The 18,529-nt window shown below is 52.5% G+C and overlaps 1 protein-coding gene across 6 annotated transcripts in view; it reads right to left on the bottom strand.

Moving 5' to 3' along the window:
• The window catches only part of DLGAP4 (DLG associated protein 4), a 209,113-nt gene that overhangs the window by 78,913 nt on the left and 111,671 nt on the right, over positions 1-18,529 (bottom strand). For 4 of the 6 annotated variants that reach the window (XM_081560118.1, XM_081560115.1, XM_081560116.1 and 1 more), the window contains 3 exons: positions 6,825-7,896; positions 3,296-3,537; positions 720-834 (listed from right to left, as the gene is read on the bottom strand). In XM_081560118.1, the coding sequence (XP_081416244.1) occupies positions 720-834; positions 3,296-3,537; positions 6,825-7,823 (1,356 nt within the window). In that variant the 5' untranslated portion in view covers positions 7,824-7,896. Of the gene's footprint in view, positions 1-719; positions 835-3,061; positions 3,162-3,295; positions 3,538-6,824; positions 7,897-18,529 lie in introns of those variants that run through there. The other 2 variants (XM_081560119.1, XM_081560120.1) reach the window with 1 other exon arrangement.

Raw genomic sequence — 18,529 nt, 5'->3', positions numbered from 1 at the left:
GCCCAGTTTTGCCTCCTCCTTCCTGTGTGACCCTACCTATCTGGGCCTCAGTTTCCTCATCTGTGAAATGGAGGTATGGATATGGCCCCTCTGGGGTGGTGGTGAGGGATCCAGGAGCTGATGGCTGAGAGAATTAACAGCACAGCACAGCATGCTTACCACTATTAGTGGCAGAACTGGCCGGGTCCTGGAAGCCCAACTATCCACTGAGCAGGTGGGATATGGAGGTCCAGAGTGGAGAAGCAACTTGCCGGAAGTCATACAGCAAGATGGCAGCACTAACCATCAAGGTAGCTACCCTGTGCTGAGGACATTGTGTTTGTTATCTCACTGATTTCTCATAGCCCTTTCAAATAGGAATTATTACCTTCTGGTGATAAGTCAGGAAACTGAGGCTCCGGGGGGTAGGGGGATTTGACCTGGGTTTACACTGTCAGTGACAAGACTCGGACTCAAAGCCAGGTCTCCAGTTCCACATCCTCAGGGTGGACAGCAGTAGTGCGACCCCTCCCTCTGGGCCCACAGCTCAGGCCATCAGTGTCAGGCCCTGGGGCTGCTCTCCAGGCACAGACAGCTTCAGGAACAAAGACTGAACAGAAGCACAGGGCAGACATTCAGGACCACTCAGCAGAGGCTGGACCTGGACGTTGGTCCTTCTCCTGGGTGGGAGTCAGGGCTCTCTCCAGCCCACTGGCCTTCTGGCTGCCCACCGCCCTCACCTGGCTGATGCAGCTGGAGTCGTTGAGGCTGTCGCTGACGGGGTTATAGTCCTCCTCCCAGCTCGGACACTTGGAGGGCAGCAGCATGTCCACGGAATCCAGGCGGTCCAGACTCCTGGGGGGGATGGGGAGCAGATGGGGCTCAGTCTACCCTTTGTTCACCCTGGGAAACTGAAGCCCAGAGGCGGGAAAACAGGCCAGGGTTATCCAGTGGTAGAGGGAAAAATGGAAGTCATTGCCAGCCTGGGTAGTATGAGGGGTGATGAGCAAGGGGAGAGCTCCTAGCTTTTGGAGGCCTTATGAGTCTCGTGGATGCAGGTGGCCTTCACCTGTCATGTCCGCTCCAGTCACAAGGTGGCAGCACAAGCTTGCTTTTGACTGTTTCAAACCAGAGGCACTCCACACCAGCTCAATTCTACAGCGCCTTCCTCTGCAGGCCTGGGGCAATTCCAGGGGCTAGAGAGAGGAGACTGTCAAGGCCCACAAGCCTTGACCTCCAGCCAGGGCTGCCCAAAGGTCATCAGTTTTGACAAAATGGCCAGGTAGCCTCCTCCAGGCTCCTGAAGACTCGCCACTTTCCCCCCACATTTTTGGTGCTTCAGTCTTTCTCAGAACTATCTGACCACGGGCCTCCTCTGCACCTCTGCTCTCAAAATAAAGTCCAAGCCACCAACAGCTCAGCCCTTGACATAGACAAACTTGGATTGGAACCCAGGCTCCTCCCAGGGTGATCTTGGGTAAGCTGTCACCCTGTGAGTCTCAGTTTCCTCACCTCTAAGTGGAGGTGTCACCATGCCTGTCTGCTGGGATTGTGGGGAGGTTTCAGAGATGCAGATTAAAGGGCACTGGGGCAGGCACAGAGCCCAGAGAAGAGCAAGTGCTAACAGATGGCCCCCATTACTGTTACTACAGGCATACTCCTTTTATTGCAATTCCCCTTACTGTGCTCTGCAGAATTTTTTTACAAATTGAAGGTTTGTGGCAACCCTGAGTTGTCAGGTGATGCTTAGCATTTTTCAGCAATAAAGCATTTTAAAATTAAGGTATGTACCTTTTAAAAGACATAATACTATGGCACACTTAATAGACTAGAATGTAAACATAGCTTTTACATGCACTGGGAAACAAAAAAATTCATGTGACTCACTTTATTGTGATATTCTCTGTATTACTGTGGTTTGAAGTATGCCTGTACTATTATCAATTCCCTCTCATTCAAGGCCTGTGCCCTGGTCCTGCCCACCTCTCCCACCTTCATGTCCACAGATGATTCAAGAATTGTAGGAGGTCAGGACTAGAAGGGATCTTAGGGATCATCCAGCTCAGCCCCCTTTACTTAAAGCTAGGGAAACAGGCTCAGAGAGGGTGAGACCTAGAAATGGCCCACGGTGTCCTGAATTCCCACCCGAAGGCCATTCCCTGCCTTCTGTTCTGGCCAAGGAGATTCCCTGTCTCAGTGCTCCTGTCACCTGCCTGCTCTTTTCCCACAGCTGCAGTCCTCCCAGCCTACCTTCTCTGTGAAGCCTTGGCTGTTGCCCCCAGGAACTGAAGAACTAGGACTAACCTCGTTTCCTTTAACTCGGCAAGTCTTTTGTCTGCTTCTGACTTGTTTCTCTTCCTCAGTGGGTTCTGAATTGCCTGCACCAACTTTCACCTGTTTTCTACTCATTCTTTTCTGTTCTAATCCCCACTGTGACTTCTGCACGTGAAAGCTCACTTCTCTCTCTAACACATTAATTGTTGCTTTCTGTGTGAGTGCATTTCATTTTCCACACTTTCACTAACTCTCTCAAGCCTTAAAGCAATAGGTTTGGGCCCCATTCCAGGAATTCCAGGCGCGGTAACGGACAGGTGAAGGCTGTATATCACCCCCTTTGACTTCTGGATTCTCCCTAATCCCCCAAAGGGCAGGGTTCTTCTAGCCAGAAGAAGTGGGTCCCCTGGGGCAGGTCCCCTGTGGGAGTGTAAACCACCTGGGGGTGTGGCTCCTCTGGGCAGGCTCCTCCTGGGCCAGTCCCTCTAGAGACACTCCCCTTAGCTTTATCAGAGCATAAGGCTCACCTGTGGCCAGGACTTAACTGGGCGGAGGTGGGGGGGAGGCAATGGGGTAGTTCACCAAATGGCGAGGCTCTCCGAAGTTAACTCAACAAAGAGCAGGGGCCAACCTAAGGAGGAAGCTCTCAGGAGGGGGGGCTAAACATGAAGGAGGGTTCACCTAGGGGACCTGAGTCTGAAGCTGGAGGGCGGGATTCATCTGTGAGGCTGCGCTTTCCCAGCTGCCGGCGGCCGAAGAGGAGGAAGGCGAGGTTCTCGGGGGTGGGGCATACCTGTGAGGGGCTCACCTGGAAGGCGAGGCTTGGAGCCGGGGTTGCAAGCAGGTAAAGAGGCTTTCCCAGAGGCGAGCTCACAAGTGGGCGGGGCCCACTGGGGGCGTGGCCACTCGAGGCGTGGCTCACTTTAAGGGAGTGGTCCTTTTAGGGAGCGGAATTCCGTGTGGCCAGGGCTTCCGGTGCGGGGCTCCCGGGAGCGAGACTGGCCTGTGAGCCCGACACTAGGGGCCGGGGCTGTGCGCTCACCTGCGGGGGTTGCTCTGCTCTCCCAGCGACTGCTGAGTGGCCCTCAGGTAGCTCTGGCGCCGCGCCGCCGTCTTGGGGGAGGGCTTGGGGCTGCCGCCGGACTCGTCACTGTCCTCGTCGCCCATGGCTTTGATGTAGCTGCCGCTGCGCATTCGCCGGCACGGAATGGGGCCCTCGGCCGTGGCGTCCGCCTCGCGCGGGGACAACAGCGAGGTGGTCCACTCGCCGCCGCCGCCGGGCACCTGGGGATGGACCGCTTTCAGCGAAGGTGGGCAGCGGGTGGGCACCGCTGCTTTCTGCGGGTGGGCAGCGCACACCCCCAGAGCGCCACCGGCCACCCAGGATGGGACTCATCACCTGGGGAATGAGCTGCGGGATAGAACCCCCCATCCTCAAGACCGTAAAGCTCCCTCGCTCTTCCATCTTGGAGAATTCGGCCTTACAGTCGAAGATATCCTGGCAAGTTTCAGTATGTGGCCTTCCCCCACCTTAAATTTTTCCATGGATCCCAGGCTGGGTGCCCCAGCAAAACCGCCCAGACAAAATGTTCACAATGGCTTCCACCCCAGCTACACTTGTGAGCATCCCTTTACCTTCCTATCACTTCCCCTACCAACTCAGTGGATGGCTCATGATCCCACTGCACAGATGAGAGCCGCAGGCCTGAAAGAGGTCCCCAGACCTTAGGATGGTGGGGGAGGACAAGTCAGAGGGCCCCAGCCAGAGGACCTCACCCGCAGGATGGGGGTGAGGTCTCTGGGGCCAACCAACATTTCTCACCCCATAGATGGGTGAACTGAGGTATCGAGAGCAGAGGGGCTTTCCTGGGTTGGGCAGCCATGTGGTGAGCTGGAAAAAGGGCTCAGTGTTCCCATCTGAACCCCAGGGGCCCCATCAGTGGAAGGGAGCTGTGATAAGGACAAGTGAGGTTGCAGCTGTGAGGGCAGCCCTGACCCCCGTGGTTACAACGGCAAACCAACTGGGGGGACCTCTCCTGCCCTCTGAGGCCAGGATCCGCCAGCCACTCCAGGCAGCACATAGTCCACGCCCTCGTTCACCTAATACCCACCAACGTGTCCACGACAGAGGATGGTCACCATGTGACGGAGTATGCCCGTACCTCAGCCCAGCACAGGGTGAACACACCATGCCATGTACACTCATCTCAGAGAGCAGGCATAACCCCCCATTCCCATCTCCCCAAGGACACAGCCCAGCCACTTCAAGGTGTGCCCATCCCTCAGTGAGTACATGATGTGAACACAGCATACATGCCTTCTCACGCGCACACTAGCCACCAGTGCACCTCGGACCCACCTCACCGTGTCCCTGCCTCAACACATGCAGAACACACACTCTCGCTGGGTCTGTATGTCACCATGGACACCCAGGCACACACGTTTCTCAGTGTACACAACACACCGATTCTTGCCCACACCCACAAATGCACATGCTCCCCAAATCGCCATGCCTGCAGAGTCCACATTCTTCTTGGTCCCTGCATTGCTGGTGGCTGATTCCTGGCTGAGGGGAAGGTCCCTGCCTGGGGTTCCCAGCCCAGGTCCCCCCTGCAGACTTCTCATTAACGCCTCCTCCCCAGCTGACTGTTCTGCACATTCCACCCCAGACCATTGGCTAGTCCATCCTCCCTTCTTCCACCCGTCCCTTGGGAAGATGGTTTTGTATACCCCTGTTCAACACCTGTTGCTTCCCCAGCTCTTACCCACCTACTTCCTGTGGAGCAAGCAGGTGGCACCAACCCAGCACCCGCAGGGCCACTTTTTCATGGTGTTTCTGAAGCATTTTCACATGATCAGACTAAACCACACCATCTGAGAGGGAGCTAGGTCTCACGCCACCCTCCTGTATTTCTAAACTAAGGAAGGTAGACTGAGAGCCACAAAAGCCTTAAATATATAAAATACTGCCTAGATTTCATTTCCCTCCTTTGGAAAAACAAAAAGAGCCTTTCCCCTCCATAGTCTGTCTTTGGAATTTTATATAGAATGACAAGAACGCAGGGATCTGTCAGATTTTGATGTTCATCTGGTTCAAAATGCATCTAATGTGTTCCCAAGGGCTGGCCAGGCCTGTGCTGACCTGCCCTCTGGGATGAGGTACGCGCTACCTACTGAAGCAGCCCCTCCCATCTAGTGAACAGAAAATCTACTTCCTGTCATTTTCACCCGCAGCTTGGGCTCTGGCGCTGGGAGCCACCCAGTTCACAGCCACTCACCCTGCCCTTGAGAGGCCCAGTGCATGTGTAGTGGCAGAGACATCTCTGAGCCTTCTGCCACTTTCCAGCAGTGGGACCTTGGTGCATAATAAGTGCCTCAATAAACTCTAGTGTCTGAAAGAAAAAGCTAGTCCTCCAAAAGGACTCAGGGCCTCTGGGCTCCTACAGCTCCCTGCTCATCTTCATCACATTCTGCTCTCACTGACAGGACTGTCTGTTCATGTGTCTTTTTCTCCAGCGTTCATGCTCAGTCGCTTGGTCATGTCTGACTCTTGCGACGCTATGGACTGTAGCCGGCCAGGCTCCTCTGTCCATGGGTTGCTATTTCCTCCTCCAGGGGATCTTCCTGACCCAGAGATTGAACCCGCATCTCCTGCACTGGCAGGCGAATTCTTTACCACTGAGCCACCTGGGAAGCCCCTTTTTTCCTCCTAGCATCCTGATAATCGGGACTAGGTCTTATTTATTTTTTGATCTCTTCACTTAAGTGCTCATCTGCTCATCTACTGCTCTCTCCTCTCGTGTTTCTTGAGCACTTCTTCTATGACAGACCCTGTCTTGGGCCTTGGGGGACACAGAATGGCACCAGATAGGCACCAGACAGAATGGCACCTGTCCTCAAGGACCCCCCAGTCTGGTGGCAGTACCAGGTAGGAGGCTGGCAACAGAATGCCATGCAATTGGTTCTAGGAGGGGATAGATGGCACAGCTTTCAGATTTTTCTTCTCAAGAGCAGGGACGTGGGCTTCCCTGGTGGTCTTGTGGTTAGGAGTCTGCCTGCCAATGCAGGGGACGAAGGTTTCATCCCTGGTCCAGGAAGATCCCACATGCCATGGAGCAACTAAAGCCCATATACCACAACTACTGAAGCCCATGTGCCTAGAGCCCATGCTCTGCAACAAGAGAAGCCATTGCAATGAGAAGCCCATGCACCACAATGAAGAGTAGCCCCTGCTCGCTGCAACTAGGGTAAGCCCATGTGTAGCCATGAAGACCCAGCACAGCCAAAAATAAAAATAAATATTTTTTTTTTTTAAAAAGGGGGAGCAGGGACATGTTTTAGTCTCTACTCAGGGCTGGTCTCAGAAGGGTCTTAATCAATGGCTGTTGAGCACATGACCAATGGAAAGAATCTTCTTATTAGCAAGATACCACCAGTCACCCAATTCCTAGGTGAGTAAACAGAGGCCTGAGTGAAACATCTTTCCAAGTCAACCTGTGGTACTGCTGGGTCTCAAATTGGTGCCTTCCCCACAACCCCTCACCCCACCCCTGACCTTAGCAGGGACCCACCTGCAGGTAATGGTAGGCGAGACCCTGGTGGCAGGATTTGGACTTGAGCAGGCTCTTATCCAAGGTGGCCGAGGTCTTCTGGCAGACCTCGTGGGCGTGGCTGAGGGTCAAAGTGGACCAGGAGCCCCGCTTGACATAGTTGGTGTCGGTGCCCACCCCAAGGCTGGGGCAGGTGGCCGGGGGTGCGGGCGGGGGTGGTGGGGCGGTCAGCTCGGTGGTGTTGTTCTTGGCGGTTTTGAGCATGTGCCCGCTGATGGTGTTGTAGGCGTGCATGAAATAGCGGGGCTGGCTGCGTTCCGCCTGGCGGCCGAGCGTCATCAGTCCCGAGGCTGGGCCGCTACTGCGGAAGGCGCCACCTTCGCCATCCAAGTTGTCATCGGAGCTCCACCAGCCTGAGATGTTGGAGCGGCTGCGCCGCTTGGGTTCCCCGGCCTTGGCCCGCTCCTTACTCTTGGCCCTCCGGCCCTTGCCGTCCTCCAGGCCACCTTTCTTGCCGCCATTGCCACTGACCTTGCCTGCCGTGCCCTCCAGGGAGGGCGCCTTGGTGAAGAAGAGCCGCTGGACGGAATGGACCAGGTGGCGAATACGGCCAGGACTCTCCCCCCGGGCCTTGGCCTCCCCACGGGGGAACTGGAGCGTGCTAAAGCCATCGCGATGGATGGGCAGCTGCTTCTCAAACTGGTCCAGTAGGTTGGCAGGCAGCCGGTTGATCTTGGTGGCCTGGGCGTGGCTGGGGAAAGGGCTCTCCTCTGGCACCTCGAAGTGGGAGTTGTAGTGGATTCGGGGGAAGGTGCTGCTCGGCGGTGGCAGCTGGTTGTTGAGCGGGAAGAGCCCATCCCCTGGCAGGGCATTCTGCCCGGGGAAGCGGGCCTCGCGGGCAAAGGCCTCCGTGGGCGATAGCAGGTAGGGGTTGCGGTCAGGCCCGGCGAACAGGGGCTCGTGCGGTGGGTCCAGGCTGTCGGAGAGGTGGCGGGGGCGGCTGTCACCGAGGCCTTTCATGATCCCGGCCCTTGGGGCAGGGGCCGTCGCCCTAGCGGGGCGCCCGGGTCGCCTCTCCCGGGCAGCAGCTGACCTGGGGAGAGAAGATAGACAGGCGTCAGCTGGATTTGGAGGGGAAGGTTAGCCCAGACCCTCCACAGATTTCAAGGTTGGGAGGATTTCTGAAGACTCCTGGCCTGCCCTTAGCATTGTGCATTGAGATCAAGAGTAAAATGGACAATGAAAACCCAGCACAGCAAAAAAAAAAAAAAAAAGATATATATTCTTCATTGACAAGCTTATTCTAAAATTTATACAGAAACACAAGGAATTTTTTAAAGTTCATTTGTATCATTTTTTTTATTCCAAATACAAATGATAGCATAAAAAAAAAGAGTAAAATGGAGACCCACTCACCCGCTCATTTATATATGTAAATAAAAGCGACAGCTCAGGCTAGCAAACTGTTAAAATAAGTTCCACTTTCCTACCTTGACGAATATATTTTCACAGTAAACTGGAAACCCAGGTTCAAACTCAGACTTCTTGTGTGTGTTAGTCACTCAGTCGTGCCCGACTCTTTGTGACCCCATGGACTGTAGCCTGTCAGGCTCCTCTGTCCATGGAATTCTCCAGGCAAGAATACTGGAGTGGGCTGCCATTCCCTTCTCCATGGGATCTTCCCTACCCAGGGATCAAACCCAGGTCTCCTGCATTGCAGACATTCTTTAGCACTGAGCCACCAAGGTCTCCTCCAGATTCCACGGCTGCATGACTGTTCCTCACCAGAAGAAGCCCCATACACGCGCACTCACTCCACATGCCCCCCAAACAGCCACCTCTCATCCCTAGGGCTGGTCCCACTGGCAGTGTAGACCACCATGGGAAGATCTGTGCTGGCCCTGGAAGCAGGCCTGCCATCCTTGGACTTGGCCATTTTCATGACCAACAGTGCCTCAAGCCTTCCTCAGCCAGAGACTTGCGCAGAGTCCACCAGCTGGAATTCTCCCCGTTCTCTGCCAGAACCTCTCCTTGCCTCTAGAAGCCTGAGGGACCCCACTCCTGAAGTCCAGAGCATTCTAATGATGGTCCTTGTGACTGAACAGCCCCCCCAGAAGCATCTATGCTTCCACCAGGTGACTTGTCAGAGCCTTATCCCCAGCCTGGAGAGGAACTCTGCTGATTTGCATCTTTATCTTAAGCAGCCAAACGAGGTGGAGGACCATTATCTCCATTTTACAGGTGGGGAAACTGAGGCCAGGAGAAGCAATTCTAGCCAAAGTGAAGTAAGTAACTCAGACTTCAGCCACTGCATCAGTGTCCCAGACAGTCAAGTATCCTTCTCCACTCCAGCCAGCAGCAGCTCCCTCTGAGCAAACCTCTTCTTGAAGACAGTTTCAGGCAAATGCAAAACCACCCCCGGATCCCTCTTGCTCCTAGCCAAGCTCCTTTACAGCCCCTCAGGGCTGCAGTGTCCCTGGGCTCAGGGGCCAGCCTCCTTGGCTCTCCAGATGGAGAACTGTGTGTGTAGCAGTCTGTCCTCAGTGCGCACTCAAGTAAGGCCAATGATACTGAAAATTCAGAAGAGTTTGCAACACAGTCTGCTTGCTCGCTGGTTCGGCAGGAGACTGTCTCCCTCAAAATACCAGAGGTGGAGCGGGCTGGTCACCAGGAGCAGAAGACAGCTCCAGTCCTGCCCCAGAAGTGCACACTACACTCATCCTCTCAGCCCAGAGCACCTTCTCTCCTGACCTTTTCTTATTTTTCCCCTAATAACCGTTCCCACTGTGCCTGGAAAATGATTCAGACTCCTTTCCTGTGGTCTAGGTCGAATCAGCCTTATGCCGGAGCCCCAGGGGTAAACATGTGACCCAGGCCTGGCCAATCAGAGCTCTGCATCCTGGAGTACTGATTGGCTCTGATACAGAAACAGGATCCTTCTTAGCCAGTGAGAGTCAGCCCTGGGATTATGGCTGAACTCTTGGGAAAGAGGCATCCTCAGGGGGCTATATGAGTATCAGCCTGCAGTCCTTTGTCAAGATCTTGCCTGACATCTTAGATATGAGAGTTAAGAGCCTTTTTGGTTAAGTCTGAGTTGAGTTTCTGTGTCTTTCAACAAAAGCCTGTTACTGAAATCATGTCCAATTGGTCGCCACAGCAGTGGCTGTGGGTACCCCACCCGTATCTCCTGTGGCCTCATCACTGCCGTGTCCAACAGGCTGATTTCCAACTGTCAGCGCCTGCATCCCTGCTGGAGGGAGCAGGGGCTTTCTCTAGCAGCTGGAGCGCGTTCTGCTCACATGTGGCTGGCAGGAACTGGGGGAGAATTAATAACCCCCTCCCCACCGCACCTTCTGGTTGCAGCTCTCAGCCACTGACTCTGGGTGGTTGGTGTATAAATACCCTGACTCTTTCCACCTTGGGTGGGACAACAGAGAAGTAGGCTCTACAGTTCTCAGTGAGAGTGAGCTCTGGTTGGGTGGTCACTTGCTTGATAACGCTCTCTTCATTGGCCACCTCCCTTCCCTGCCTTACCTCCCCCTCCCACACTGTGCCACCGATTCCCAAATAAAGTACTTGCACGTGAATCCTTATCTTGGTCATGCTTCTGAGGAACCCCAACTGTGATAGCCCCAGGAACTCCACCTCAGTTATGTTTTCGGATGCCCTCCCATCTCTGTATCCTCTGTCTATGTCACTCCCACTGCCCACCTGGAAAATCATACCAGCCTCCTCCCTGGTCTCTCTGCATTCATTCTAAGACCCCGAAAATCCAGGCTGCAAACTGCAACTAGAATGATACTTCTAAAATGCCAAAGCAGTAGCATCCTTCCACTTCAGTGGTTCCCTGAAGCTCTTTTTAAAAAAAAAAGATTTTTGTTGTTGTTGTTAAATTTATTTATTTATTTAGTTGGCTGTGTCAGGTCTTAGTTGCAGTGCACAGGATCTTCACTATGTCACAGGGGATCTTACATTGTGGCACACAGACCATCTAGTAGCCCCACAACATGTGGGATCTTAGTTCCCTGACCAGGGATTGAACCCACATCCCCTGTATTGCAAGGTGGATTCTTAACCACTGGACCACCAGGGAAGTCCCATCCCCATGGCTCTTGGCTGGGCATTCAAGGCCATTGTGGAGAGCTAGTCTCTGCAGACCGCTAACCCTAGGCTGCAGCCACATGGCATGTTGGAGCTAAAGCAACTGTGAGACAAAGAATGTCAGCCCGGGAAAAGGACAGCATAAGGCCTCATGGCAAGAACACTCCAGCCTGGAACCCAAGGCTCTTCACTAATAACCCCACTGGTCCTCCTGCACTAGAGGGTCTGCAAAGGAAGAGGACTGTGTTGGGGCTACATCACCAGCTAAGGAGTAGAGGGTAAGGAGATGCCTCATCGAAGAGTGAAGGGCCAGGAGGCCCAGCATGGTCTAGTTTCTACCAGCTTCTCCAGCCTCAGTCCCACTTCAGACCTGAGGCACTCCCGTATCCAGGGGCCAAGGGCACTGGCTGTTGACAGTTCATGGTCAGGTACCTGTTAGGACTTGCTCTCCGCCAAAGGGCGATGCCGCAGTCAAGGTCACAATTATTCCCAGGGGTAGCCTGTGTCTAGTCACTGATGGGTGTACAGCACCAAGGTCTGGCCTCCCTATCCCATTAAGAACAAATGGGCCATCCCAGCTCCAGAGCTTCCCCTGGGATTAGCCGAGGCCTTTATTGTAACTGCATCTCCACTTAACTCCTCCCACTGCCCCATCCTGTGCCCCTCAGCTGTCACAGGTGTTCCCAAGAGACTTCCCAGGGAAACCTCAGAGTCTATTTCCTGGGGAATCTGACCCAAAGCCAGGGTGTAACTGGGTTCTCTTCTTTCTCTTCTTACGGCGGGTCATTTGGTGATCTAATTATTCCTCCTAAGCCTCAGTCTCCTCTTCTATAACATGGGTATGAGGATCTTCACTTTTCAGATGAGGATTAATTATATGTCAGATAGAAAGCCTCTAGGCACTTGATAAATATCAGTAGTGCTCTGGTCCTCACCTCACTGTGTTTCTTGGGGGCAGGCCAAGGCATCCAGTGTAGGAGGGCACATAGCTTAGTGGAAAATGCAGGCAACTGTACCCAGATTCAAATCCTGGCTCTGCTCTGTACTTGCTGCGACCTTGGATGGGTCCCTCTCAGTTTCCACCTCTGGGCATTTGATAGAGGGTTTGCTGAGGGTGGTCTGGCCACATGGATCTGCCCTGAGCTTTCTTGGTCAGGATTCTTGGAACACTGGGTGCCAACCTCTCAGTCACCCAGCACCCAGGGGTGGCAGGAGCCTCACCTTGGGGAAGTCTTAAAATAGGCAGGCCTTGGCCTTGCAGGGGAAGCAGCTGGCTGCCTTTGTCTCCGAGCTATACTTAGGCCCATCCGGGTGCCCATAATTACCTCTCATTAATATAAGCCTCATTGCCCTCCTGGAAACATGGAGGAACCAGCAGAGCTGCTGCCTCCCCGAGAGCCCTCCCTGCTCTGTGGCGCCTCTGTGTTTGCAGCCGCTACCCCCATCTGCACAGAGTGGGGCCTCCCTGCTCTATCCCAGCTCTCCTTGGAGCCAGAGTTGGCCAGTGAGCAATTCAGCTCATGACAACTCCATCCTCCTGCTTGCTCAGGTCGGAAACCTTGGAATCATCCTTGACTCATCTTTTTCTTACTGCTTCCTCCCAACCCCAATCCCATTCAACAGCAAATCCTTCAAAATCCCACCACTTCTCCTTACCTCTACTGCCCTGCCCATGGCTAGGCCCCTATCGGATCTCACCCAGACAATTTAAACTCCCATTACCCTTGAACTCAAAGGTTATCTTTTTTACTCTTCTTCTTTTTTTAAAAAATATTTATTTATTTGACTGCATCAGGTCTTAGTTGAGGCATATGGGCTGTTCATTGCAGCACGCAGGCTTCTCTAGTTGTGGCACATGGGCCTACTTGCCCTGGGGCATATGGAATCTTAGTTCCCTGACCAGGGATCAAACCCACATCCCCTGCATTGGAAGACGGATTATTAACCACTAGACCACCAGGGAAGTCTGCTTTTCATTCTTCTTACTTCTTGCTTTCCTGGCCTCATTTCCTGCGAGGGGCCTTCCTTGGACCTTCATCTTGTTCCTTGGACACAAATCATTAACCCCCCATCTTGGGGCTTTTGCCCTTACTGGTGCCTGAAGTGCTCTGTCCCCCTCTGACCATGTGACTCCTCCTTCACTTCATCCAGATCTCAGCCCACAGGCTGCCTCCACAGAGAGGCCGGCACTGACTACCATCCAAAGCAGTCCCTTACCTGCCACCCCTTCCTTCTGTATCACCCAGATTTATGTCCCATGGAGCCTGAGATAGCAGGGACAGGGTCTGCCTTTGTCACTCTTGTGTCACTTGTACCCAGCACAGGGCCTGGACTCAGTGGAGACTCATCAAGCTTCTGCTAACTGAAAGAGCGGCAAAAGGTCTTGGGGATGCTCAGAAGCGATGAAGAAAGTGAGGCAGCTACAGGGTGGTGAGCTTTTAGCTCCAGCTCATCAAAGTGATCCTTTCTTGAATGCTTTCTGGATAGCAGGATAGCCCATTTGTGAGCTCATTTAATCCTCAGTGCAGCTCTTCTTGGTGGGCATAATGAGCCCACTATGGTAGTGAGCCTGCAACATACACTCCAGAGGTCCCACCTCCTGCTATTCATGTTCTTGTGTACAACCCACCCCAACCCAAACAGGGCTGACTGTGTAACCAACAAGATATTGTGGAAATGACCGAGAATAACCTCTGAGGTAGGTCAGAATAGACATTGCAGCTTCTTTCTCGCTCTCTTGGACCACTGGCCCCCGGGGGCGGTCAGATGCCATGTTGTGAGGACACTCAAGCAGCCCTAAGGAAAGGTCCATGTAGGGAAGAACTAAGGCAGCCTGCTGACAGCCAGCTCTCATTTACCAGCCACATGAATGAGCCACCTTGGCAACAGATCCTCCAGCCCAGTTAGGACTTCAGATGGCTGCAGCCCCGGGGAACACCTAGACTGCAACCTCATGAGAGACCGTGGGCCAGAACCATCCCCTGAGGCTGTTCCTGACTCTCAGATACTGTGTGAGATATAATACATTCTTTTGTTTGTTTTAGTATTTATTTATTTGGCTGCACCAGGTCTTAGTTGCAGCATTGGGGATCTTTAGTTGTGGCATGAGAACACTTAGTTGTGGCATGAGGGATCTAGTTCCCTAACCAGGGATCGAACTTGCCTCCCCTGTATTGGGAGCACAGAGTCTTAGCCACTGGGCCACCAGGGAAGTCCCTACACGTTGGTTGCTTTTAAAGCCACTGCCAGGCTTTGATATCATTTTTTTTTTTACACAGAAACAGGTGACTAATATTAATACATCCATGTTTGCAAAGAACTCAAATCAGTCCAACTCCTGAGCCCACATTCCAGGCTGAGGTTCCAGGATCCTCCCCATCTGTGAAGGACCTGTTATCCCGATGGTTTCAAGGTCAGGATTATTTCCAGCCTAAGTCTGTGTCCATAGCAACTGTTTAGAAAGCATGACATTCAATCAACTGGTTGTTTGGTCAACAAGATAGCCAGAAATGAATGGCTCCAGCAGGTACTCCTGGATGGGGCTGCTCAGGAGACATGGCTGACCCTGTGCCCCACTTAGGTCCCCTCCTCTGCTCAAAGCCGAATTCCTATGCCTTCTATCCTGGTGGTGAACTCTAGACCCAGGGCTCGGGATGTGGGTGCTGAGCTCCTCTGAGGTGAGGGACACAGATTTGGAGTTGAGGGGCTCTGTGGGGACAGGACTGCTAACCAGGCCTCTCTGAGACCATACCCCATTTAAATCGCCTGTTATCAGCAGAGGCTTCAGAGGTCACCAGCACACTCCCCACTTGGCACCCAGTGTTGCGTGGCAGACACAGAAAAGGTAGAAGAAAATAAACCTAGAGCCTCAGGACAAAGGGACTACAAGGGCAGAATCAACAGAGTCATCCTTTCAAAATCCCAAATAGAATAGAATCACTTCATCCAGTTCCCTTCAAGGTTTCCCCCTGCCCTCGGGCAAAACCCCATCTCTGGACTTCCCTGATGGTCCAGTGGTTAAGAATTCATCTTCCAATGCAGGGGACATGGATTTGACCCTGGTCTGGGAAGATTCTACATGCCACGGGGCAACTAAGCCCGTGCACCACAACTAGAGAGTCCATGTGCTGCAATGAAAGATCCTGCATGTAGCAACTAGGACCAGACGTAGCCCTCCCAAAAGACCAACAACCCCCCAAAACCACCCATCCTCCTCATCCTGACTCAGCCACACCGGCTCCCTCATTCAGCATTTCTCCAGCACCCCCAGCTCTTTCCTGCCACAGGGCCTTTATACATGCTGTTCCCTCTGACTGGACATTTTTCCTTCCAACTCTTCACATACCAGCTATTTCTGTTGATTTGAATCTCTGCACAAGTGTCACGTCTGCAGAGGCCTTCCCTGACCCTTATGTCCAAGATAGTTCCTCCGTCCCACCCTCCTCTCCCTTGACCTTCTTGATTTCCTTCAAAGCACTCGTCAGGGTTTCCAGTTATCCTGGTTGATTCCCTGTGTACTTGATTAATATATCTCTCCAGTCTCTGTGGGCTCTGAGGTGGGGGGGACCAGGCTATTTCATTTTCAACTGTAACCCCGGCACTAAGGACAGAGTCATCACATAGTAGGTGTACAAAACACAGTTGTTAAATGAGGTAGTTGGACAGACAGAGCTTCAGGGGGAGGGCAGCTAGAAAGAGCTGGAGCTGCCCAATGGAAGAGAAGAGAGTTGATTATTGGTTCAACTCACTCCCATTTCTGGCTTCTTCTCCATGCCTGTGTCCCACATAGGCTGGTCTATTTCTAGTCCCTAGAACCTTTCTGAAAAATGCTCTGTTCCTAACCGCCTTCCCTATTTAATATCCTCAAAGCCAAGAAGAGATACCTCCTCCACCAGGAAGTCCTGTCTGACCTTACAGGTGGAGGAGGAAGGCCTCCTCTGGGTTCCCCAGTGACGGGAGCCACCACCCTAAGGAATCGTAGGCAGTCCTGAGAGTTCCTCTATGCCCAAAACAGGACCCCACACAGAGCTTGGTCTCATACATGTTCAGGCACGAAGAGGGTGACATACATCGCAGTTTACTGAGATTTTAGCTGTTATCCTGAATCCCTGACGGCTAGTCTCCCTGTTTTATTCTCATAAGTGTCATGGTTTAAATGGTGAATCATATGTTTACCCCATGCAAGAAGAAACATGGGGACACAGGCGAAGGAAGAGGTGTCTGTGGCTGAGATGGATTAAATGAGATCTGAATTTCTGCCCCAAATTCCCAGGCCAGGACCCCCTCAATCCTAGGGGAATCAGGGTCAGCCCACCCTCACCTAGGAAAATCCAAAGTTGGGGAGATGAAAGGGTGATTACCATGACTTCCCCTTCCCCTCCTCCTCTAGGCTTCACCAAGGGGCTACCACCTGGCACATTAAGCCTTGTTGCCCTTCTTCAGCCATTCTGTGAGATGTCCTAGGGAGTAATGAGGATAGTCCTCTCCCTGCAGGCAGTGCAGTATGGAAGCTGAGAACGTGGGCTCCGGAGGCAGCCTCCCCAAGTTTGAAGCCTGGTGCTATGTGACCTTGAGCTGGTTACTGAACCTCCCTGAGTCTGGAATCCTAAAATGGTTGTTGGGAAAGATATATGAAGTTATTAATAATATAGTCAGATGGATTGGCACAGCACCTGGCATGGTGAATGCCCTATATGTATTCACTATCACTGTCCTTATCAACAGGACCCACCCACAAGCAGACAGGGCTGGACACCACCCATGTTTAGCTACTTAGAAGCTCAGAGAGGGAATGAGATTTGGCCTGGATCACACAGTATGTTGGTGGTAGGTGTGATTTGATCCTAGGCCTCTGACTCCTAGTCCAGTGCACTCTGGAGGTGAAGAACCATTATTATGGCTGGGTGTGTCCTGGACTGTGGGCACTTTCTGAGTGGCCCTCTCCTTTCCACATATCCCCAGAGCCCAACTGTCTAGACCAGCTCTAGACATTTAATTAAACTTAAAAAGAATTAAATAAAAATGAAAATTCAGCTTCTCAGTCTCACTAGCTATATTTCCACCGCGTAATGGCCATGTTTTTGCTAGTGGCTACCACACACACAGTGCAGATAGAGACCATTTCCACCAGTACAGGCAGCTGGGACAGCGAGTGCTGCCTGGAACTGGATCACTGCATGTGGTTGTTGATCATGATGTAACGTCGGACTGGAGGGGGATAAGATGGGGTCTCAACCTTTGCCATGCCCACAGAAGCCTCTCTGAAGCCCACTAATTGTGGAATGCTCAGCATTGCATCTGTTGTATCTTGTCCCACTTCCTCATGATACACTTTGCTGACTGAGTTCAGGCAGAGGCTGGGACTCGCCCAAGGTCATATGGCAGGTGGACGCTTCAAGGGGCTCAGGTCACCTGACTCTGGGTTTGCTGTGCCCCAGCGCCCTGCTGCTTAGGCTACAGTCAGCAGTCTGACTGAGGTGCTGGTAAACAGAAATGACTCTTTTTTTTTGCTGATTAAAAAAAGCCAAAAAACCACTCTGGGATGGATGGCAAGGGACAATTGATCACAGCTGCAGAGCGGGTGCCTGTCAGCACCACGGACAGCTCCCCAGGTCACACTGGGATGACTACAGGACTAAGAAGGGGGCAAAGGCAGAACTCATCTCCCCATCCCACTCCAGAAGGGCCTGGAGGGACCTCAGCAGCCCCGGTGGCTGCCATGTCAAAACATTCCTTGTGTTGGTGGGGCCTGGGACTCTCAGTTCTGGAGGACTCACTATGTGGCCTCAGGCAAGTCATCTTCCTTTCCCCACTTCGGTTTTCTCATTTGGAAAGTGGAGATGATTATCCCAACTGTGTGGGGCCCTTGTGAGGCGCCAAATGGGACTAATTTGGCTAAGAGAGTGTTTGTCCACCAGGAGGTGCTAAGGGAGAAAGAAAACAGGTGTTGGATCTCATCTGACTTGGGTTTGAATCTGGCGCTACCTCTTCCCAGCGGTGTGACCTTATACAGGTCACCTGGCCTCTCCAAGCTTCAGTTCCTTCGCCTAGGAAACGTGGATAAGATACTTCACTTGCTACAATAGAATATTATTTCACCATAAAAAGAACAAAGTACTGATACATGTTCTGGCATAGATGAACCCTGAAAACATTACACTAAGTTAAAGGATCCAGACACAAAAGCCCAGCTTTTTTATGTGATTCTATTTATGTGAAATATCTATAATGGGTAAATTAATAGAGACAAAAAGTAGATTAGTGGTTGCCAAGGGCTAGGAAGAGCAGGGAGTGAGGAATGACTGTTAAACAGGTACACAATTTTTCTTACAGGTGATAAAAGAGTTTTAGAAATAGATAGTGGTGAAGGGGGACTTCCCTGGTGGTCCAGTGGTTAAGAATCTGCCTTTCAATGCAGGGGACACAGGTTCGATTCTTGGTCAGTGAATTTAGATCCCACATGCCGTGGGGCAACTGAACCCACACGCTCTACCTACTGAGCCCACATGCTCTAGAGCTCATGTTCCACAAAAAGAAGCCCTTGCACCACAACTAGAGAAGTCCCCAAGCACTGCAACGAGAGAAAGCCGGCATGCAACAATAAAGACTGGTATAGACAAAAGAAA

The sequence above is a fragment of the Giraffa tippelskirchi genome, chromosome 13, assembly GCF_054371585.1.
Source record: "Giraffa tippelskirchi isolate mGirTip1 chromosome 13, T2T-mGirTip1v1.2.pri, whole genome shotgun sequence".
NCBI lineage: Eukaryota > Metazoa > Chordata > Mammalia > Artiodactyla > Giraffidae > Giraffa > Giraffa tippelskirchi.
This window is presented reverse-complemented; position numbering and strand designations above follow the sequence as displayed.